This window comes from Acomys minous, assembly GCF_964271855.1.
Source record: "Acomys minous genome assembly, chromosome: 17".
NCBI classification, from domain to species: domain Eukaryota; kingdom Metazoa; phylum Chordata; class Mammalia; order Rodentia; family Muridae; genus Acomys; species Acomys minous.
Window position 1 is genome coordinate 30,487,728 of NC_140500.1, and position 24,909 is coordinate 30,512,636.

Here is a 24,909-nt window from a genome sequence, read left to right on the forward strand (position 1 = left end):
CAGCACCCAATGCATCATTTGGCTCCACCTAGCCAAGGAGCATGTGCCTGCAATTGTCAGATCTAAGTTTTCAAAGAAGTTGAAAATGAGGAAATTCAGACTCTTATGTAAAAGTCATGGTTTTAAAGTTCTGGCTTTCTTCAAAATTTAACACAGGGTAAGCTCTATAACACCACAGCTGCAAGCCACATCTGGCTCATAGGCTAACAACCTTGCTATCTCTCACCTCCAATATTGTGGGGGACTTAAGGCTTCAGAGCTAATTTAGTGAAGGAACCTTAAAAAAACAAACAAAACAAAGAGCAACAAACCACTCAGGCTCACAGATGAAGCCCTGTTCCTTTTGCCACAAGCTATTGTCATCAAGAACTTGCTGGGACTTCCTTTCCTCTGGGTCTTTAAGAAGGACATGACTAGCAAAGCCACTAAAGTACAGACTAAGCAGATGTGATCAAGGGTGGAGCCCACTACCCTGCCATCTCCTCTGTCGCTACAGTGAGATATGGTGAACCCTCTGCTCTTCTAGGTGACCCGGCATCCTGTCACCATCTTGTCAGTGATGGCATGGCTGCAAAGACCTACAGGCTCCTCCTCGTGCACTAGCAGGCCATGGCAGCTGCCATTAGCACAACCTGAAACCTGCCTGGGACCCCAGTCTCAGGTCTAGGGCACAGCTTTGTCTCTCTGTGTTCTCATGATGCTATCCCCTTCCTGGCCCTAAAGATAAGGGACTCTCGGGGCTCTAAGTCTCAGACATCAGTGACACCTGCTTAATGTCGCAGCATTCCAGCAAGTTAGAGAAATCTCGCTTTCAGCTCTAAGCAAATGCTAGAGGACTGCCTGGCTGCCTGGGTGCCCCTGTAAATCTCACCCCAACCTGCTCACAAGTCCAAGCAGCGGTACTCTGGCTTTCCCAATGCTTTCTTCCACTCAGAGCTCATCCCACCCCTCCAAACAGCAGCCTTATTCTACTAGCTGGCCAGGACTGGTCCAGGTCGGCCACTCCCTGACTACTTGGGGTGTCCTCAGGGTGTGAAGACACAACCCCAGGGGTGTTTACCAATGACCAGGACTTGTGGCTCTGCTGTCATGCCTGCAACTGAACCATATCTGCAGAACATGGGACAGCAAGGCATTCCTTGCACAGCTGTGGACTTGCCATGAGAGCTCGGTTTGCCTCATGACCTCTTGAAAGCAACTCCACAGTGAGAAGTTGTTCTCGTTCTTAGGCTGCGGCTGTCCCTCATTCAGGGTGGGGACCTACACAATTCTTAGGCCAGGCAGGGACAGTGTTGGCACATAAGACTGACTAGACTGTCAACAACAAGTTGGCCTCCATTTTTTTTTTTTTTTTTTTTTTTTTGCTGACACAGCCTAGAGTCCAAGGTCCCCACCGACTTGTGTTTTGACAGAGACTTTAAAGACTGCTTTCCAACAGCTGTACTCAAGCACACCTTCCAGAAATACAAGCGATACTCAGAAATCACGGCCTGTACTTGTTCTCCCTTAACTTGGTTCTTTGGGCAGCTACAAAGCAGACACCTTAGCACACCAGGGTGCTCCCTACTCTCAGAAAGAAAAAAAGAGAAGACAAAACCAACTGCTCAATTCCCTTTCACAAAGGCGAGACTCAGGTAAGTTGTAACCCTCAACCCTCAGGACAGAAGGGCCATGGTCTTACCTCAGCAGCTTGGGTCTCTTGGTGTAGCAGTGTAAGACCAGTCAAGTCTTCTAAGAAGGAATGTGATGAGTTAAACACCTTCGATAGAAAGGTGAATCCTTCCCGCTCGTATTGATCAAGAACCTGCAAAACATTGGTACTTTTAGGAAGGGGGCTACAGCTGTTAGATGTGCATTAAAAGGTTCTTATTTCTTTCTTTCTTTCTTCTTTTTTTTAAAGGTTCTTATTTCTAACGAGCACTTTTTTTTTTTCCGAGACAGGGTTTCTCTGGGTAGCCTTGGCTATCCTGGACTCACACTGTAGACCAGGCTGGCCTTAAACTTACAGGGATCCACCTGCCTCTGCCTCCCCAGTGCTGGGATTAAAGGCGTGTGCCACCACTGCCTGGCCAAGCACTTATTAAAAACAGGGAGATGGTTCAGAAGGCAGAGGCACTTACCACCAACCCTAATGACCCAAGTTCAATGCCCAGGGCCCACAGGGTAGAAGGAAGCAATTGACGCCCACAAGTTGTCCTCTAACCTCCATATGCACTCCAAGGCATGTGCATGCACTCACACATGCACATGTGCACTCACACACCATATACAACTATAAATAAATAAATGTGATAAAATATGCACATATGCACTCACACACCATATACAACTATAAGTAAATAAATAAATGTGATAAAATTTATAAGATGTAGGGCAAAATGCTATCTGACAGGCAAAAAATGTAAGAGGGGCAGGAGAAATGGCCCAGTAGTTAAGGGACTGGCTGCTTTTGCAGAGGACCTGAGTTCAGCTCCCAGCACCTACCATAAGGTGGTTTAAAATTGGCTTTAGCTCTAGCTTCAGGCAATCTGATGCCTCTGGCCTCCTCAGGCACCTGCACTCACATAAAGACATGACAGATGGATACACACATACACACACACACACACACACACACACACACACACACCGTCTCTCTCTTAAAAAATCTTTAAGAGCTGTGTGTGGTGGTTCATTCTTGTAATCCCAGCACTCAGGAATGCAGAGGCAGGAGGATCTCTGTGACTTCAAGGCCAGCCTGGTCTACAAAGGGAGTCCAGGACAGCCAGGGCCATGCAGAGAAACCCTGTCTTGAAAAACCAACCAAACCTTAAGAACGGCTGTAGGAGGACTCAGTGTTTCCTTTTCCCCTCTGCTTGGGAGAATCATGGCATCTTCTGGGTAGATGCCAACTTCTCCCAATAAAGTGAGTTTCATGCAAGTTCACTGAATGTTCTACAAGACCCAAGCTACTGGGCCCAGGATTCAATTGTTACAAAATAAATAACAGATGAGGGAAGATCCAAGGAAAAATGGAAAATAATCAAGGGAGTGGACAGGACAAAATGATTTGCTAGAAATCTGACATCCCAGTTAGCCAAAAAGCATTTTAAAACATAACTGTTAGAAATGGAAAAATGAATGTCAACAGGAGTGTCACAAAGGAGGCCAATCAAGACAAGAAAAGGCTCAATGTAACAAGTGATCAGAGACCCAGCAAAGGGGTTACAAAGTCAGGACTCAGCAAGTGTTGGTAAGGCTATTGGGACACTTGGTACTCCCATAAAGTATAAGATGAGGCCATCTAGAATTTTGGTACTTATACGCCCTATGACCCAGCAATCCTTAGATACATACACAAAGGTGTGCACACATGAGCATCAGAAGACATAGCAAACTGTCGTGGGCAGCACTATCCATGAAACCCAAACCAGAGTCACGTAAGTAACTGTTCATAGTAGATGACTCAATGAGTGGAACACTATACAGCAATAACAGAAACTATAATTACATTTGTCAAACACATTATTTGGAAGGAAGAATCTGTACGCATATCACAATTACCTTTATACAAATACAGGTAAAATTAATCCAGGGTGTTAGAATCTAAGATGGAGGTGTACCTATGGAGAGACTGCCTAGAAGGGGAATGCTCAGGGTGTTCCATGGTGTTAACGATGCCTGGTGTTGGGCCCATAAAGTACCTGCTGTGAGAATCCATCTGAGCTGTTAAGATATGGACAGGACTCTGGTAAGCATGTCACCCTTCACACAGAAGGCCAGAAGATGAAAGCCCAGTCACCTTGACAAGAAAACAAGAACTCTCAGGGCAAATCATGTGAGTGTCACCCCCATAGATCAGTGGTCACAGTAGCTGTCAACTGAAGGGCAGGCAGTGAGCTGCAGGGTCTCAAAGGTTACAGAACCCAGAAGAGATATGCAGAGGAGTGTGAAAAAGACAGGAGTCAGTGGACTTGTGAACAGACACCCCAGAAGCAGTAACTCAAGAAATAGAATAGGAAAAGTTCTCCTTTTGGAAAAGCATAAACACCACAATTCAGCAATTCCACTTGTGAAAATTTCTGTGCAGCTCTCCATAGCATGAACACAGATGTAAGACTGCTCACTGGACCACTGTAGCAAAAAACTTTGAAAACAGATATCCAATGGGGGGATTGTGTGGCCAAATTATGCTGAATTTACAGCCAGTGGCATATCCTATAACTCATTAAAAACCCACCACAGCTCTGAACAACTGGCATAAATTGATTTCCAAGATATAGCAATATATTAAACAAAGCCAATATTGGGATTGTGTGAATAGTAGTGTGTTTAAAGGATGGAGGGAGGATAGAAAAGGGGAAATGAATTCAAGCTCACACGTTCCTTCGATGGTTTTGGTGTTCTGCATCTGAAAATCTCAAAATAGGTTGATTTCTGGCATGATGTCACAGGCAAAACTGTCCACACTGTCTCTTGTCACTGGCCACAGATCAAATTCAGGCATACTACAGACACTGCACAAAGCTGCCCTAGGGCCATAAGTAAAACCTGCGCAAGAAACACAGGTGCGGCCAGATGTGGTGGTGCACGCCTTTATCCCCAGCACTTGGGAGGCAGAGGCAGGTGGATCACTGTGAGTTCGAGGCTAGCCTGGTCTACACAGGGAGTCCAGGACAGCTAAGGCTACACAGAGAAACCCTGTCTCAGAAAAAAAAAAAAGGAAAGAAAAGAAAAAAGAAACAGAGGTGCACTTAGTTTAGAGCCTCAGGCAATGTGTAGGTTAAGAAGGGGCTGAGATGCCATGGAATGTCAGGGGTTAGGGCTGGAAAGGTGAGTGAGGCTCCGCCTGTGGGTCCCCTAGCTGAATAAACATATGAGATACTTAGGAGCTGAGCATCAAGAAGGGGCTGAGAAAGGTGGGCATGGTGGTGCACGCCATTAATCCCAGGGGCAGAGGTAGGTGCATCTCTATGTATTTGAGGCCAGCCTGGTGTACATTGCCAGTTCCAGGCCAGCCAGGGCCACACAGTGAGCTTCTGTCTCAAAATAAAATAAAATAAGGGGCAGAGAAGAGCCCAGGCAGGGAGCAAATGGTCCGCAGGCTGGCAGGTCACCCTGGGAGACCTGGAGAGCTGAGGAGCCTGGCTTAGCCACAGTCAAAGACTTGACAGCCCAACTCATGGATTGTAGAAATCAGTTAAGAGCTGGGCAGTAGTGGTGTGCAACCTTAATCCCAGAACTCTAGGTGGGTGTTTGAGTTCGAGGCCAGTCTGTTCTACAGTATGAGTTCCAATACAGCCAGGGCTACACAGAGAAACCAAAATAAAAATAAACCAAAATAAACAAAGTCTAAAAATAGAAAGCATTTTATGAATATGGGATTCCCTCACCCCCAGGAATGAGATTCCTCACAAGTCAGAATGGTGTCTCAGAAGAACAGGTATGCAAATTAAACAACGTGCTTCCAAGTGGTGAGGAGGACCTAGTTAGTGATGGCTTACTGCGAGCGGATCTTCTGTCGGGTCTTAGTTGAACTCTTGGACTTCAAGACCTTGTTTCTACAGAACACTGCGTAACTCTACAAATCTGAGGGACAAGAAGGACAGAACGAAGGACAGGCAGCCTGTTCTCAGGCTGGACAGAAGTTTAATGCTGAGGCTTTTCAGCACTAGCTGGAAAATATGTGGAAAAACTTAATCCTCCTGGTGTGTGTGGAATCACGTATGGACCTCCAGGGCTGTGAGCTAAACTGCTGAGCCCAAGCAGCTTGTGGAAGGCATTATGCATTTCTCCTCCTGGAAACAGCTTGGTCTTCTTAGAGGACGGAATGTGTCTAAAACTATAAAAACAAACAAACAAGAAGAGGAAGGAAGGGAGGGAGGGAGGGAGCGAGGAAGAGACAGCTACAGGTAAAAATCCATGAAGCAGTCACCTGAACAGCCAATGCCTAAGACACTCAGGAACGTTATGTTTCCCACAGGTTCAGAAAGACATTCCTAAGTAAAGCAGTAAATAGTGCACCCCGACCCCTCCCAGCTGCCGTAAAGGTCAGAGGACAGCTTGTGAGTCTCCTCCTTCCATCATGTGGGTTCTGGGGATTGAACTCTGGTCAGCAGGCTTGGCAGCAAGCACCTTTACTCCTGAGCCAACTCGTCAGCCTAGTGTTCACTCTTGTCTAATGACAGCTGTCCTTTCCTAAGATGAGCTTTTGCTAAGCCATTTTGCACAGTGAGTTTTTGATTCTTATGGATGTATGAGGACATCTCTGGACTAAGGTGGTAGGATGTCTTTGAAGAGACAATGCCAAGAAAGTATCACATGGCCATCGCCATCGCCATCCGAGACTGTGCTAGCTCTCGTCTCTGCTCCATCATTGCGTACTCTACAGTGAAGCACTGAAGCTTCTGGGCTACTCTGGAGGAGGCTTTCACAGAGACTCTGATCTCCTGATGATAAAATGTATTTTTATTATATTTATTTATTTGTTTGTTTAGTGTGTGTGTGTGCGCGCGCGTGCACGCGCGCCAAGACACAGGGAACAACCTTTTGAAAGTCAGTTTTCTCTTTGCACCATGTGGAGTAGGGCCCAGGGACTGAACTCAGGTCATCAGGCTTGGCAGCAAGCACCATTCCCCAACTGAGCCATTGTGCTGGCCCAATAAGGTAGTTTTCATCTCACGAGAAGCAAAGTGGATTTCCAATTTGTCTATTTTTCCTTCCTTCTTTTCCTTTCCTTTCTTTTCATGTATGCATGCCTGCATAAATTTATGTGCACCTCATGAGACAGATGTCCATGGAGGCCAGAGAGCACTGGGTCCCTTGAAACTGGAGCTACAGGGGGTTATGAGGGGCCTGGTGTGGTTTTCTGGGAAGCAGACCAGGTTCCTCAGCAAGAACACTAGGCATTCTTGACCACTGAGCCATCTCTACAGCCCCTTGTCTATTATTCTTCAACAAGGGCAGCACAAAACACATACCCAGGTTTACAAAGCAGCTTATATACTTTTGACAGAAATGCTAACGTACAATTTCCGTACACTAAAAGTCACTTTTGTCTAGGCTTTATACTTCCTTGCACATGATGACTTAAAACTACACATGGGCACCTATTTCTACAAAACTTACTTAGTTGAGGTCACAGAGCAAAAAAACTACCCCCTACACTGAAATCGCAGGCAGACCTGACAGGACTTTAAGAAAGCAGACAGCCTGAGAGAACTGGCACCAGGTGGGAATACCTGCGCAGTCACAGGCAGCAGGATCCTCAGACAGAAGACTTCCAGGAGGATGAAGCCCAGAGCTCAACCGGGTTCTCAGAGTGAGTATCAGAGAAAACCCACTCTGCTTCCGGCAGCAGCAGAGGCTCCGCTGTGAGATACGGCAGCTACTCTCCTAACACAGGCGAGGTGGCGCGCAGAGTCTAACCTGGTCACGGTTTGTCAGGGGCTAACGATCCTGCAGAGGTGAATACCCACCTGTCTGGCCCATGGCAGGAGGGAATGAGACACAGTCATCAAGCCCATCATCCCAAGGCTCGGGGCCTACAGGGTGTCCCCCACTCCCCGCATCCTGCCTGCCCTGTATCAGTAAGGCCCATTTGCAGCAGTTTTCTTTATGGGGAATCATTTCTAGCTATGAAACTACAAGGCTGACTCAAGGCAAAAACAGTTTGAGAAGACAGAGTGAACACCCAAACCAGACAAGGTAAGCATGCTGGGATTATCAGACCAGAGGTTGAAGCAACTAAAGTCAACACGATGAGAACACAAATGGAAAACACTATGAGGGCAGGAGGGGAGTCATAAGAAGACACAAAAAAGGCTTAAAAATCATTTCAAATTATATGTATGCATCTATGTGGATATGTGCACATGAGCACAGGTGTCTATGGAGGTCAGAGGAGCATCAAATCCCCAGAGCTGGACTTAGAGGTGGTTGTGAGCCTTGGGTGCTGGGGACTGAACTCAGGTCCTCTGTTCAGCAGTACATGTTCTTGTTTGCTTGGTTTTGTTTTGTTTTGTTTTTTGGGGGGGGGTTGTTTTGTTTTGTTTTGTTTTTTTGTTTTTTTGTTTGTTTTTGAGATAGGGTTTCTTTGTGTAGCCTTGGCTGTCCTGAAGGCCAGGCTAGCCTCAAACTCACAGTGATCCACCTGCCTCTGCCTCCCGAGTGCTGGGATTAAAGGCGTACACCACCAGCAGTACACGCTCTTAAGTGCTGAGCTGTCTCTCCAGCTCCACATCTGGCACTGGGGGTTACAGGGGTTGGATCCAGGTTGTCAGGCTTGCCTGGCTAATGCTTTTACCCATTAAGTCACTGCCCTGTCCATTTTTCTAACTCTTTATTAACTTAATAATCTGTTCAGAATAACAATGCATGTGATCATGGATGTTTATGCAGGTGTTACACATATGCATACATGCTTACATCTGTTTATGTGTAACTGAAATCAGTGGCAGCAGTGACACGAGGCCAGGAGGGAGGAGTTAGAACACTGAGTTAATAGGGGTCCATCCCGCCTGACTGGTACATTGTCTTGCATTAGCTGTAAGGTATGTTAAGTTCTAGGGCAGTGTAGTGGTTGGAATGAGAATCACCCCAAGAGGCTCAAGTGTTTGAATGCTTGATCCTCAGTTAGTGGAACTACTTGGGCAGAATTAGGAGGTGTGGCCTTGCTGAAGTAGGTGTGGCCTTATTGGAGGGGGTCTGCCACTGGAGGTAGGCTTTGAGGTTTCAAAAACCCATGCTACATACAATTTTGCTCGCTCTCTCTCTGCCTGTAATTTGCTGAGTAGACGTGAGCTCTTAGCTACTTGTCCAGCCCCATGCCTGTCTGCCTGCCTGGCTATTGCCATATTCCCTGCCATGGACCAACCTTTTGAAACTGTGAGCAAGCCTCTAATTAAACAGCTTTTTGCTGTGTTGCTTTGATCATGGTGTTTTCCTCACAGAGACACTCTAACATAATATGTTAAGGAAAAAAAGATTGATGTATAAAATGCACAGTTAAAACCACAGATGTACACAAAGAATGTGAGGCAAAACTAGGGTAAGGGACAAGGGATAAATGAGGACCATAGACAAGCAAAGGCTGGTACCAGCTCTCGCTGGCTCTGGGCATCAGTAGGTTTTCTATCTGCAGACTCAACAATCACAGATGGCAAATTTTCAAGGGACAAAAATCCCGGCTGCCTCTGCACTAAACACATGTGTGTGGGTGTATGCGCACACCCACACGCATATGCTTGCACATGCACACATGTGTACAGATGCATATGGAGCAGGCTATGGTGGTGCACACCCAAGTCCCAGCTGAAGCAGAAGGCTCAACTGAGTTTAGGCATTTTAGGGTGTAGTATACATAACAATCTGGTATCTGCTCTAAGTTTATCATCAATATGGTGACCTTCAGGGGGCAGAGGACAACCAGGGTTGCCTAAAGAAAGGTGTACTGGCACGGATCAGAAACAGAGCATGTTGGGTGTGCATGGAGGCTCACAGACAACACTGGCCATCTTTTCTTGATCAATCTCCACTGCTCTCTTCTCAGAGAGTCTGAAACTCACTGGCCTACCTAGGCAGGCTAGCCAATGAGCTTTCAGGACCCTCTTGCCCCTGTCCCCAAACAAGACAGGGGTTCAGACATGTACCGGTATAACCAGCTTTTTTTTAAAAAATGGAGTTTCTTTTCTTTTTTTTTTTTTAAGATTTATTTATTATTATGTATACAGAGCTCTGCCTGCACATCTGTAGGCCAGAAGAGGGCATCAGATCACATTATAGATGGCTGTGAGCCACCATGTAGTTGCTGAGAATTAAACTCATGACCTCTGGAAGAACAGTCAGTGTTCTTAACTGATGAGCCATCTCTCCAGTCCATACCCAGCTTTTTATGCGAGTGTTGGGGACTCAAAATCGGGTCTTCCTTCTCATCAGCAGTCACTTCATTGACTGAATTATTTCCCCAGTCCCACCAAAATAGCAGAGTATAGGGACAACTATGGGAAGAACCAATAGGACAACTGGAGATGAAGCCACTGTTAGCATCAGAAATGTCAATCATCCTCTGTCAACATGGAGAGATACAGCAGTTGGAAAGCTAATGAGGACACATCTGATTTCATAATGCTAACTACCAATGGGATATGACTGGTATCTGACCAACAGCTACACAACACATCTTTCCCAGCTATGAATACTTACTGCTTTTAGTAAGGACCCGTGCTTATTCCCAGCATCTGTGTTGAGCTGCTCATAACTGGCTGTAATTTTAGCTCCAGGGGACCTGATGCTCTCTTCTGGTGTTCCCAGGCAACTGCATGCACCCAGCAACTGCCTCCCCCCATGTGTAGGCATAATTAAAAATAAAAATAAAATCCTTTTCAGGAAGAAGTTACACCGTGCCTCTGTCAGAGCACAACAGAAAGCTGACAGTAATAAGAACTGCTAAACGGAAAACACATGAGGTGGAGAAGCATGCCTACGTAACACAAGGGTCAAGGACAAGATGCCAAGAGAAACAGAAACTATTTTGAACTAAGTGCAAAAGCAGCCAGCCTATGCGAACTGCCACAATGTGGAGAAAGCAGTGCTTAGAAAGAAACACAGAACAGAGGAAATGGCCAGTTGGCCAGTCCCCTATAACTACACACACAGGAATCTTAAAGAGAAATCTAAAGCGAGCTTACTCATGGCGGTGGGGGGGGGCCTCCCCTTCTCTGAGGAGAAGGAGAGAAATGATTGGGGGAGAGGGGTGTGAAGGTGTGATGGGAAGGAGAAGATGGAGGGGGCTGCAATAAGGATGTAAAGTGATTTAATTAATTAATTAATTAATTAATGAAAAAATAAGCTTAAAACAGTGATTCTCAACCTGTGGAATGTGACTCCTTTGGGGTCACATATCAGATATCCTGCATATCAGATATATATTACAATTCATAACAGCAGCAAAGTTACAGTTTAGAAGGAGCAGTGAAATAATTTTATATATTAAAGGGTCACAGCATTAGGCAGGTTGAGAACCACTGGCTTAAAATAAATCAACATAGCACTGGCTTCTTTCTATTAAAAAAATGAATTAGTAATTAAGATCCTTCTTCCCTTGCAAAGCAGCAGGCCCAGAACTGTCATGCATTTAAAAATAAATCACCCTAACCAGGCGGTGACACGTGCCTGTAACCCCAGAACTGGGAAGGCAGAAGCAGGAGGATTATTTCAAGCTTGAAGGGAGCTTGGTCTCAGAGGAAGTTCCAGACTAGAAGGGCCACACAGTGAGACCCTGTCTCAATAAGTGAATGAATAAAAGCAGCCAGTGCTAATGCTGGCTCAATGGCCAAGGATTTAAGGTACATGGTTGCAGCAAGAAGCTGAAAAGAAAAAAGTACATGCTCACATCAATAGGTTTATAAAAATATTTGGCAGAATAAAAAAATCCATTTATAACAAAAACTCTAATCAAATGAGAAACAGAAAGAATTTCTTCAATTTAATATAGACTTTCTACAAATAATCTGGCAGCATTCCTCCCCATTCCTCCTCTGACTCCCTCTGTTCCTTCCTTTTAGACAGACATTATTTGGCTACATGCCAGGCTAGCCTGGAAGTCATGACGTCCCGCCTCAGTCTTCTCAGTTTTGGTACTGCTGGTGTGCACAACCACCCCAGCATCTCAGGTCACTCTGATGAGAGAAACGGAAGAGCTAAACAGATGGAGGGTGCACTAGGCCTGTCGATGGGAGGATGAGCTGTGCCCCGTGGCTGGTTCTCCCAGCACACCTACAGAACGGTGGAGGCCTGATGAAAACCCCAGCAGGTGTCAAGGATGAGAGTGTCAGGTCTTTACAGGGAAGCAGAAGGATCCAGAAAAGGCAGCACTGCAGGAGAGGAGAAGAACTTCGTGGAGGGACTGGCATAACCAAGGTGAAGGCCTACTATACACCTGCAGTCATCAAGACCATAGGGCTGGCTAGAGAGTAGATGGATGGGCCAGTGGGACAGAAGGAGGGCTCAGAAACAGACCCACAAAATTGTAGTCACATGACAAAGGAGTGAAAGTGATACAGTGAAAAAGTCCTTTACACAAATGACACCAGGACAGCTGGACAGCCAGGCATAAAAACATTCATGTGGACGCAGCTCGTCCATCTGGCACGCCATCAGCTCAAACAGTCACACGTCTGGGTGTAGCATGCAACCTATACAGCTCACAGAGGTAATGCGGGAAAATCCAGCCTTGGCGCCAGAGGTACTCTCTGTGAGAGGAGGAACTGGAGAGCTGAATTCTGTTAAAGTTGAAATCGTCAACTCCAAGAGCTAACAGATATCATCAGGAGAGTGAGAAAATGTACCATTGTCTGGAGAAAATGCCAAAGGCATCTGCTTAACAAAACAAACAAAGCTTCAAGCCCCTGTATAAGATGACAAGTCAGGAGGTCTAGAAATGGGGCAAAGACCTCAACACACACCTAACTGAAGAAGACACATGGAAGGACGGAAGCATATGACAGATCCTTCATGCAGTCTGTCACCAGAGGAATGCAAACTACAACAGCAGTGAGCCGATGTTGCACACCTATCAGCATGGCCAAAATCTAGAATACAAATGCTGGTGAGGACTTGGAGTGGCAGAAACGTCACTCGCTCAATGCTGGTAGAGACCCAAGCTGCACAGCCCTTTGGAAGATACTGGTGGTTTCTTAAAAAACTCAGGCTACTCTTCCACTTGACCCAGAAGAAGCCTAGAAGACACATCCACACTAAAGCTTGCAGGCAGACACGGACAGAAACTGTTTGTTTCCATCCAAGTTGCTCTTCGGTAAATGAATGGCACAAAACAGCGGGGTAAATAAACAACAGTGCATCCAGACAGGTCATAATATAGAAAACAAGCCGTCAAGCCCTCCAGAGACACAGCAGATTACCTGTGTCTGATGTGCACATCACACAGAGCAGATGAACGTGCCTTTGTAAGCAAGACAAGGGGTATGTGCTGTTTCCACAGTGTGATGTTCTGGAAATGGCAGAACTATTGGAGCCTCAGGATTACTGGGGCAGGGGGCTGTGAAGCGGATGTGCTCAACTACACTTATTACACACAAATACACTATACTTATGTGCAAATGTTTGAAGGCAATCTTACTAGGACACTGGTCAGGGCAGTGGAGGTGTTTGGCAGTGTACATTCACATTATGTATTTGCCCAAACATGTAAAATGTACAACACTAAGGGTGAACCTTTAAAGGGTGAACATTTAAAGGATGGGCACTTTATGTAAACTATGCACTTTAAATGATAAGTATCAATCAGTGTAGGGTCATTGACTGTGGTGCTCATACTGCGGGGAGGGGCTGCAATAATGGTGAGGCTGGATTCATGTGGGGCATACATGCAATATCGCTGGAGTCCACTCTTAATTTTGCTATGGATCTAAAACTGCTAAAGAAAAAAAGTCTCATAAAAAAAAAGTCTCATAGACAATTTTAGGATTAACCTGTTCAATGCCCCAGGTACGGCGACAGAAGGCTATGGATGGACACAGCAGGACCTACCACTCCCATTCTAAGAGATCACATGAGCAAGACCTCTCTCTCCTCCCTTAGGGACAGTCACCCAGCTGGTTCTGTCAGCAGAGGCCTTACTCCACAGCGGGTTTCTCAGGACTTTTGTGGGCGGAGTCACCGCACAGGGGAGCTCCGGGTAATGAGCTGAGCACACTGCTAGTAGGACCAGGACATCGTTCATCTACTTTCTATCTCTTGCTGTTCTGAGATTTCTCTCATAACATTAAAATTAATTTAAGATATTTAATATTTAAAATTAATAAACTTACTAAGACAGGAATAAACAACCCCTGATTTCTGTGAGTGGTGGGCACTTGACCAGCAGGAGGAAGGCTGTAGGTTCTGGCCCCAACACCTCCTAACCAACAAAAAGCACTCCATTTCAGCAGCTGGCACAACACTCCGCCCACCACCACTCTCCCAGCACCTTCCCTCGCTGAGCTCGTTGGGAAAGTCCCAGGTCTGTCTTCTCCCAGAGGACCTGTTTTCCATCAGATCAGTTCACTTTTGTACACTGAAGCTCAGCTCAGGCATCAACTGCATGAAGCCTGTGCTAGCTACTTCTACTCTGTGCCCCTCCCTCCCTTGGGGTTCTAACCACACCCCTCAGGTGCACTGACCTTTTGGGTGGATCTTTGGCATTTCCAAGTACTGACCGGACGACCGGTAACTTTGTTTCTGTTTCCATATGAAACAAATAAGAGGTGAGAAAGCAGCTGAATGGATGGGAGGAAACAGCTATCGTCCCAGCCTAGTCTGTCCGTGTGTGTGTGCTGCTGAACGCAGGCAGGACCTACTCATGAAGCCAGGCCTAGAAAATGCAACAGATCCAAGGTCAAGGTGCATAGAGTTTGTTCTACATCAGAGCATGGCCTGGGCCACTGCCAGCATGTCAAGAATGTAGCCCAGGTGTTGCTCATTGTTCTCCAGCCCACATGAAAACTGCAAAAGGGTCTTTCAGAGGTCATTAGAGAAGGTGCACATCAAAACATCGGCTGCCTTTAAAATCGAGATAACTGGCCCTGGATGTCCTGACGTTGGTGTTTGAATGAGCTGCTGGTACATCATACAACTGTACTAAAAGAAAAAAAAAATCAAAGAGCCATTTTGCTGGGACTACACTGAAAGATAAAACTTCTATACAGGTCAATTGAGAAAGAAAGATGTTCAGTGAGGTATAAAAAGAAAGCTGACTCCTTCTCTCAGAAGGCATTAACTGTCTATAGCTCCTTAGTTAGGGGCGGGGTTCTGGAACTCCCTCTTACTCTACTCTCTAGAAGGTCGACTAGTTGCCTGTGCAGGCAAACACAGTGCTGTGATCCTGTCATGTCTGGAAGACACGGTTTTACTCCAGTCTTCCTTTTTAATTTTCTTACAGTCACTTACAGGTGTGGGGTGGTATTTCGTCTGCTTCAGCTTTTGTCTTGGAGGCTAACTGCCTCTGTCTGCTAACCTAGGCCTAGTCCTGGAAAGTTCTAACCTCCATACAATCTAACCTAGGCCTAGAATGTTTTCAGCCTCTGAGACTTACTGCTTAATAACCCTTTCTTGTTCTTTCTGAGCTTTGGACTGGCTGGTTCAACTCAGCTGTTCTGGCTCAAACTCCTCTCCCAGCTGACTTATCCAAACTGGCTTTTCTCTTGGCCTCTAAATTGCTCTGCTTGGCCTCAAACTAACTCCAGCATCTACCCTAATCTGGCTCCTTCTCATTCTCTGGCTCATTTGGTCTTCATCTGAGCTCTCTCTCTCTGCAACCTGTCTCTCTATTACTGTCCCCATAAAACTGCTCGCTCTCTCTCTCTCTCTCTCTCTCTCTCTCTCTCTCTCTCTCTCTCTCTCTCTCCCCCCCTCCTCCTCCTTCCTCTCTCTTCTCATGAGAGTTGGACGTATTCTATTCTGTCAAATCTTTCTCTGATTTGTCACTTTTTCTGCCACTCAATTAGACATCACTTTCAAACATGGGTGCTTCCTTCCACAAACTAACTTTACCTTCATTGTTTAGAGTTAAACCCCACCACGCTTGGACCTAAGCTTTTCTTTACCTGAAACTTGCTCTATACCAGGCTGGTCTTGAACTCAGATCTGCTTGCCTCTGTCTCCTGTATTAAAGGTGTGTTTGAGTTCTGGCCAGATCACTCAGATCTAGAAGGTCTTTGGATGTGATCTCTTACCAGAGCAGCCATGTTCTGAATTAACATTCCTCTACAGTGTCGGGAGTTGGTATGCACCTGGGAGCAACCCAAAAAGACAGGACAATACACGGAACAGTTCATACCCTAGAACTACCCCCAAGCTTGTCTTCCCAGAGAGATTTCAGGCAGATGTTGAACAAGAGTAGATCCCAGCCCTCCAAACAGTACAGTACAGTGAAATCCCCAAGAACATCATCATTCATTAGGAGAAAGGGAACGCATTTGGGGAGTATTTGTTCAAGAAAAACAGGGACCAGCCAAAGTATTTTCACTTTTCCTATGCCAATCCTTGCCCACCTCAAACCCCACAGTAGCCTTTAAAACTCATGATAACTATATACACAGAGAAAGCTTCTAGAAGGGGCAGCAAGGGTGAGAGCTGACTTCCCAGCCCATTCTCAGACAATGGCCACCTTCAGGAACTCCTGGAAGATGCTGCTTTTAAGCGGTCCTTATTTGATCTGGCTCAGAACCGACCTGCTGTGGAGGTCTCTTTTCTGGGGCCAGTGCCCACAGACTAGTTTGTTTAAAGTCATCACCTCTTAAAGTGGCAAGCAGGTTAGCAGTCTGAGCAAAAAGGAGCCCATCAAAAATGTTCAGAAAGATGTGTGGACTATTCCAGGCAGCTCTGAGGAACTCAGTGTACTCTTGGCAACGCAGAAGAACACGTATAGGCATGGTGCTAGGAGTGTGGCCCAAACCACCTGTGAGCTCAGCAGAGCTCTGAGAAGGCCTGGGTGTTCAGGGTGGCTGACCTGAAGGGGATAAAAGGCAGAGCAGTGTTATTCACTGCCTGCCTGCTCATGGAGGCATGTCCCAGCATGCACAGAGCCCCCTGGCAGAGCCTGGAAGGGGCATTTAAGGAAATCTCCATTCACTCCTGACCACAAAGTTAACTGAGAAGAAACTCCAGTGCCAGAGAGGACAAGGTTGCAACCTAACAAAATCCAAGTCAAATGATTTTTTAAAGTCACTGAAAATAGCAATAGTGACCACTCAAAGAACAAGCTACAGGGCAGAATATGATGGTCCAAGCGGATGCACTAGTACTCAAAAGGCCCAGTTCTCCAAGGGGGGTGGTGGTGTAGTTGAGTGTATATGACCAAAATACATCCTCTATGTGCATGAAAATGTCATAGGAAATCCATTACTGCAAGACACAGGAGGCCAGGCAGCTATTCAAGAGAAGGGTTTGTTATTTTATAATAAATATTTCCTTAAAAATAAAAATAACCTCCCCATGTTTATGTTTGAGTTTGCCTACACAATTTGACATTGAATGGGGGTCCACTGCAAGAGAGGAAGTGCTCTTAACTACTGAGGCACTCCTCCAGCATCTACAACAATTTTCTTAAGAGCTGCCCAGAATCACCCTGCCCCCACCTCATCACCAGGCTCACCAAGTGTCTTCACAGGGACCCCTGGGAAGAGCCTCAGACTGTATACAAACTGTATGGGACTTGCTCTTAGATGAATTCATAAGAAACTGTTCTGACCCTGGATTTGAAAAGAGTTTCTGAGCTTAACTGACAACACAGGCAACTAGAGAAAAATAGATGCATTTTTACTTCACCAAACTTTAAAACCTTTGTTTCCAAAGACCACAGAAGGATGAAGAAAGGCCAGAGAATAGAAAACATCAGCATAACATTATCTCTGAGAGAGAGAGAGAGAGAGAGAGAGAGAGAGAGAGAGAGAGAGAGAGAGAGAGAGAACGGGGGGGGGGGGAAGCTAGTTATGTAGTGCTTGGTACCCAGAACCCATCAATCACCCTGACAACCCTCAGTAAAATCATGAATACAATTGACACATGGGCAAAGGGCCCAGTAAAGGTATAAAAGTGGTTATGGAAAGACATCCAACATCACAGGTCCCTAGGGAGGTACACTTTAAAACCTCAGGAAGACGGACACCACCTCACCTAGAGGACACCACCCCACACCTGTAACTGTAAGAAAATTAAAAAGGAAGACTGGAGTGAAACAGTGTCTTCCAGACATGACAGGACTCACAGCACTGTGTTTGCCTGCACAGAACCAAACTAGTCAAACTTCTAGAGCATAGAGTGGGAAGGAGTTCCAGTATCCCACCCATAACAGAGGAGGTATGGACAGTTAATGACTTCTGGGGAAGGGAGACAGTTTCCTTTAAGGATGTGGCCTCTGGTAAGTCAACTATGCTCTAGGACATGACCTCACATCTACACACACACCAGAAAACCAGGGCTTGGAAGCCAGAAGTGCCCCATTCCTTATGGAGAGGCGAACATCCGAGGATATACACACTGTGTGTGTGAGCATTGGAGGACATGCGCCCTGTGTGTGTATGTGTGTGAGCATCAGAGGACACCTGCACTGTGTGTGTAGCATCTGAGGTCCAAGTTCAAATTGGACTTAATGGGTTCTATAAAAACAAGCAAGTAAACAAACAAACAAAAACTGGAGACAAAGTTGGAGGTGGATCTGGGAGGAGAAGGGGTCAGTAGCGGGGATAAATGGGATAAAACATATAATATGAAGTTATCAAATACTAAAAATATATTTGAAAACAGACAGCAGTGGAGGTGGTAAGATGAGAGCTGGAACCTTCCTACACTGCTGCTGAGGGGTAAAGTGGCACTGAAATGCTATGGTGTGAACAGCCTTGGAAACACCATGCAGGGTGTAAGAAGCCATTCACAAAGGCTGCATTTACATGAACTGACCAACCCAGGAACAGCAGAGGGACTGGAATTAGACAAATGCTTGCCAGTGTCTGGGAGAAGGGCATGCTGGGAGGGACTGCTGATGGGTAGAGGGCTTCCGGGGAGACTGATGAAAACATGGTGGGATGAGCATGATGGTTGTACAAACTTCAGTAGATACGGGGCGGGCGGGGGGTGGGGAGGCAACTGAACTGTACCTTTAAAAGGCAAAAATTTATCATAGTATGTGGCCTTCCTCTTAGTTAAACACATGCCCAGATCCAGCGAACCCCAGGGAGGGTGCATGGAGCAACAGAAACAAACACCAGCTGGCAATGAACGCCCCCAATCTATGTGGGGACTCCCAGGAAAGGCTTCTTCACCACATGTCATGTCTTATCGGCTAAGCAAGGACCAAGGCCATTTCAGTTAGAATTGTTCAGCCATGTGTCATTTCCTGTTAGCTAAGTAAGTACCAAGGCCACTTTCTGTTAGACTTTCTCAATTATGTGTCATTTCCTGTCAGCTAAGTAAGTACTGACTTAAGTTGATCACCATAAAGACCAAGAGTACATGTAAAGGTCTGCAGACATGCACAACATCACAGGAAGACAAAGGGAGAGAGGCACAAGGGAGTGAGAATCAGAAAACCTGTGTGAACACTTGGAAAAGCTAATGTGGAAAGGAGGAAGGGGAGGAGGGAAAAAAGAAAGGGAAAAGGGGGGGGGAGGGAAGGGAACAGAAAGAAAAGTTAAGGAAATGCTCATGTGCCACCAGAACCCTCCCCGCATCTATGAGCTGACTTGCCTTTTAAATTCCATCAGAAACTAACTGTGGTACCATGCTGGCTGGCCAGTGACCAGGCAGGGCAGTAATGAGAACACTCACTGGCATTCCGTGACCAGCCTACTCTCTTTGGTTTTACTACTGGAGGCTCTCAGTCCAGGGAGGAAGTCTTCCAACAAGGACAGGATCCAACAGAAAGACAAACTGGAAACACCAAGCTGCCGTGGGACCTCCACAGCCAGGAGCAATCAGTGCAACTGGTAGCATCTGAGACCTGCTCGAGCTTCTTGGCTTCTTCCAGAAAACCAGGGCTTGGAAGCCAGAAGTGCCCCATTTCTTATGGAGAGGCGAACATCCGAGGATATACACACTGTGTGTGTGAGCATTGGAGGACATGCGCCCTGTGTGTGTATGTGTGTGAGCATCAGAGGACACCTGCACTGTGTGTGTAGCATCTGAGAACATAGGCACTGTGTGTGATCACTGGAGGACACCCTCACAGTGTAAGCATCTGAGGATACATGTAGTGTGTGTGTGTGTGTGTGTGTGTGTGTGTGTGTGTGTGTGAGATCACTGGAGGACACCTTCACTGTGTGTGAGCATCTGAGGACATACACAGTTGTGTGATCATTGGAGGTCACCCTCACTGTGTGTGTGAGCATCTGAGGACACACACATTGCATGCAGTTGTTTCTGTCCTGTGACACTCAGGCTTTGGCCTCAGGTCCATGCAGTGAGATGTTAGTTTTTATTTCCCTACCACTGGTACCCTCATTAGTTTCTATAACCAACTTGGGAAGGAACCAAAGTGCTTTCCCACCTAAGATTTAACAACACTTAAAAGAAAGAATCCATTTATGAAATGCAACTAAAAGTGAATGAGTAAATTGCTAGTTTACAGGCTGCATTCTTTAAAAAAAAAATGTTTTAAATTTCCCTTTCTCTCTCTCTCTCTCTCTCTCTCTCTCTCTCTCTCTCTCTCTCTCTCTCTCTCTCTCTCTCTCTCTCCTCTCTTTTTCTGGGTGTGCATGTGCGTGTTTGGGGTTGTTTTTTTTGTGTGTGTGTATATGTATGACCCTTGTGCAGGAGCCCTTGGAGGTCAGAGGACATCTGATCCTCTGGAGAATTGCAGATGCTTGCTAGCAGCCACACAGGTACTGGGGATCAAGTCTGAGACCTTTGTAAGAGCAGTCAGTTCCCTTAACCACTGACCCATCACCCCAGACCTCTAAAGCTATGTTGAAGATTACATTTCAAAAAATAGTTATTAAAATTCATAAAAGTTCATGCTTGCAATAGGGGGCAGTTACAGTACATACTCATAGTTGAAACAAGCTATTAAAGTAAAGCACTCCCAAAACTTTGGGTTTGGTTTCAAGTCCAAAGTTTTGTTTTGTTTTGTTTTGTTTTGTTTTGTTTGCATTAGGTATATGCTTGTAACCCAGAACTAGGGAGGTGGACATGTGGACTCACGGGGCTTGCTGGCCAGCAAGGTAGTCTACTGGACAAGCTCCAGGCTAGTGAGAGGCTACAATGGCTTGAATAAGAAATGTCCCCTAGAGGCTCTGGTATTTGAACACTTGGTCTCTAGTTGGTGGTACCATTTGGGGAGGTCTGGGAAGCGTGGCCTTGCTGAAAGAAGCACATTACTGGGTACTGGCTTTGAGATCTAAAACGCTTGTGCCATCTTGAGTGTTTTCTCTGCTTTGTGCTTGTGGTTCCAAATGTGAGCTCTCAGCATCCTGCTGTAGTTACCACACCTGCCTGTGACCTCTGGCCCACCATTATGAACTCCTATTCCCTGGAACTGTAAACCAAAATAAGCTCTTTCTTCCATAAGTTGCTTTGGTCATGGTATTTTATAACAGCAACAAAAAAGCATCTATTACACGGTAGATGGGGGCCTAAGGAACAATACCTGGGGTTGCCCTCTGACCTCTACACACACACACACAGAGAGAGAGAGAGAGAGAGAGAGAGAGAGAGAGAGAGACAGACAGACAGAGAGAGAGGGAGGGAGAGAGGGAGGGAGAGAGGGAGGGAGAGAGAGGGAGGGAGGGAGAGAGAGAGGGAGAGAGGGAGAGAGAGAGAGAGAGAGAGAGAGAGAGAGAGAGAGAGAGAGAGAGAGAGAGAGAGAGAGCACACAGCACAAATATCAATAATGCCAACATTCGTACAACTGTTGTGGTTGCTTTATCTGTTATTACCTGGTATAGTATTCACACTACCCATGCTCTCTTTGGAGAAAGGGGTGCCTAGAGGTTCTGTGTGGTGAGCAGCTGGATGTGCACAGCCTGTCCAACCACCTCCATTATCATCTCATTTCCATGCTAAATGACATGCCCACCAGGATCCCCATGGTTTTCACAGAATCAGTATCCTTGCATCCAGGACAGGTGGGCTGGACTCCTGCAAGCCAGCTGAACCCTCCCTTCTGGTTTTGCTGCTCTGTGTCTGTGACCCACAAACTGGGTAGAGAAGGTGTAAGGAGTTAGGCTCTGCCCCAATCCCCCATGGGTCACTGTGTGAACTTCTGTCTTTGGTGCTCAGCCTGAGCTTCATTTTCTAGCTTTGGGGAATCAAATGGGAGAGGACCCTAGCATAAGAGTGAGTGACTTCTGAGCCAGCCCCAAGGGTGGGAGAGCTGGCCCTGACCCCTGTCGGTGGCAGCACTGGGTGAGCTAGCCTGGGCAGTGGTGGAGAGCTGGCCCTGACCCCTGTCGGTGGCAGCATTGGGGGAGCTAGCCTGGGCAGTGGTGGAGAGCTGGCCCTGACCCCTGTCGGTGGCAGCACTGGGTGAGCTAGCCTGGGCAGTGGTGGAGAGCTGGCCCTGACCCCTGTCAGTGGCAGCACTGGGTGAGCTAGCCTGGGCAGTGGTGGAGAGCTGGCCCTGACCCCTGTCGGTGGCAGCACTGGGTGAGCTAGCCTGGGCAGTGGTGGAGAGCTGGCTCTGACCCCTGTCGGTGGCAGCACTGGGTGAGCTAGCCTGGGCAGTGGTGAAGAGCTGGCCCTGACCCCTGTCGGTGGCAGCACTGGGTGAGCTAGCCTGGGCAGTGGTGGAGAGCTGGCCCTGACCCCTGTCAGTGGCAGCATTGGGGGAGCTAGCTTGGGCAGTGGTGGAGAGCTTGTCCTGGAGGTGTGGATGCAGGAGAACTGGCGGGATGACTAGCTCAGCTACCACCCAGGACCAGATCCAGGGCTTTGAGTTGGCCCGCCCCCAAATCCACACCATCTGTGAACTGTTGGAGCGCATGAAAGGAAGGGCCAGTCCTGCTGATGCAAAGCTGCAGGATCTCTATGGCACAGGGCAACAACAGGATAACTGGGAGAAGTCCTGGTGAGGATCCAGTATTGATGGTGTAGTAGAAGCCAGAGGCCTCAAACCAGACCAATGACTCATTGCAATGAATATTTGCAAGTGAAAATGTGTGAACAGAGGTGCACTGTGGGACACACTGTGAAACACTACAGCTTCCATGATGTGATGTTTTCTATGCTTTGCTTTATTTTGTCATCGGTGGTGGGTTCTGTTGCTGTTGTTGTTGTTTATTTTCTTTTGGGAGGGAGCTTGCAAGGGTGGAGGGTGGATACAAGGGCACAGGGAGATGAGTAGGACTGGGGTGCATGCTGTGAAACTCAGAAAGAATCAATAAGAAAGTTGAAATAAAAAGAGTGGGTGGGCTGAGGAGTGGTGGTGCATGCTTTTAATCCCAGCACTCGGGATGCAGAAGCAGGTGGATCTCTGTTAAATTTGAGGCCAGCCTGGTCTACAAAGAGAGTTCCAGAATAGCCAGGACTGTTACATAGCGAAACCCTGTCTTGAAAAAGCAAAAACAACAACAAACAAAAAACAAAAAAGAGTGGGTGACTTTAATTCCCGACTTTCAGTAATCCACAGCTCCCCCCCCCCAAAAAAAACAAACAAACAGGGATAGCTAAATCACAGATCAAGTGGATTAAGTACTCCATGTAAGCACTGAAGAATACATATTTTTCTCAGGAGTCCATTGAATGTTCTCTAAAATAGGTCACATACTAGGACACAAAGAAGATTGACGAATGTAGGAAAATTTAAATTTGCTCTATTCTCTTTGATCATAATGGAATAACACCATAAATCAACAGCAAAAGAAACCCAGAACACAGACTCACTCACAGAGATTAAAGCACACACTATTCAAAAATGAATGCTTTCTTGAAATCAAGAAGGAAAATTCAGAAATCCTAGAATCAAATGAAAATGAAAACACACCACACCACAACCTATGGGACATAATGAATGCAGTCCTAAGAGGGGTGTTTATAGCTCTAAGGGCCTTCATCAAGAAATCAGAGAGATCTCAAATAAATAGCTTAGAGCCCTAAAAAGCCAAACCCCAAATTAGTACACAGGAAGAAAAATTTAAAATCAAGACAGAAATTAATGAAATGGGAACAAAGAGTTGAAATCAACAAAGAGTTGATTCTTTTAAAAGATAAACAAAATTGACACGCCATTAGCCAAACAAACCAAGAAGAAAAAAAGACAAAAATTAATAAAATTAGATGTGAAAAGTGAGTCATTATGGCAGATACCAATGAAATGCAGAAAATTGTTATTCTTACCTTAAAACCATATTGTACCACATTAGAAAATCTGAAAGAAAGCACTAAGCTCTCGATGCATATGACCTGCCACATCAAACCAAGATGAGATGAATGATTAGACAGGCTGGGGTCAAGCAGTAAGATTGGAGCAATAACTGAAAACCTCCCAACTAAAAGAAGTCCAGGTCCAGACTGACTCACTGGTGCATTTTACCAGACACTCAAAGAAGACAACATCAATGCTTTCCAAACAACTCTCTAAAAAGAGCACTACCAGGCTTGTTTTACAGAGCTAGTATAATCTAGAGAGCAAAAGCAGATAAAGACATAACAATCAGCAAAACTTACAAATTCCTTAATGAATGTAAACATAAAAACACCCAACAAAATACTGGCAAGCTAAATTTAAAAATACACCAAAAACATCATTCACCACGATCAAATTACATAGATTCAGAATATATATATATAAATATATAAACATATATTGTATATATTTATATAAACATACATAAATTTTATAGATGGATTCAAGAATAGACATGACATGGTCATCTTGAAAGATGAAAAAAGACTTGACAAAATTCTACATTCCTTTATGTTAAAGGTCCTGCAGAAATTTGGAATATAAGAAACATATCTCAATGTAATAAAGGCCATATATAACAAACCCGCAGTGAACATTATATTAAATGAGAAAATACAAAGCATTTCTGCTAAAATCAGCAATGAGACAATGCTGTCCACTTCTCCACTCTTCTTCAATATAGTACTGGGAACCTTAGCTCCTTACAGAAGAAATAAAAGGGATACAAATAGAAAAGAAAGAAGTCAAAGAATCTCTATTTGCAGATGACATGATTCTGAACATTAAGAGACAGACACTAAAGACTCCACCAGAAAACTCTTACAGCTGATAAAAACATTCAGCAAAGTAACAAGATACAAAATTAACACACAAAAACAATAGCCTCAGACCATGTCCAATACAACCCCTTCTGGTGCTTCCCAGCCTGTGTGGAAAGCGAGCCCGAGATGGCCACCAGTCTGTAATTCCTGTACGTGGTCAGCAACCTCCTAGGTCATGTGGGAACAAGGCTGGAGTTGTAAAAAAAAAAGGCT

At 45.8% G+C, this 24,909-nt stretch overlaps 1 protein-coding gene across 2 annotated transcripts in view; it reads right to left on the reverse strand.

Annotated features, from left to right (window-relative positions):
- ATG7 (autophagy related 7) overlaps positions 1-24,909 on the reverse strand; it is a 220,959-nt gene that overhangs the window by 84,326 nt on the left and 111,724 nt on the right. For both annotated transcript variants that reach the window (XM_084765218.1, XM_084765217.1), the window contains exon 18: positions 1,682-1,804. In XM_084765218.1, the coding sequence (XP_084621344.1) occupies positions 1,682-1,804 (123 nt within the window). The remainder of the gene's footprint in view (positions 1-1,681; positions 1,805-24,909) is intronic.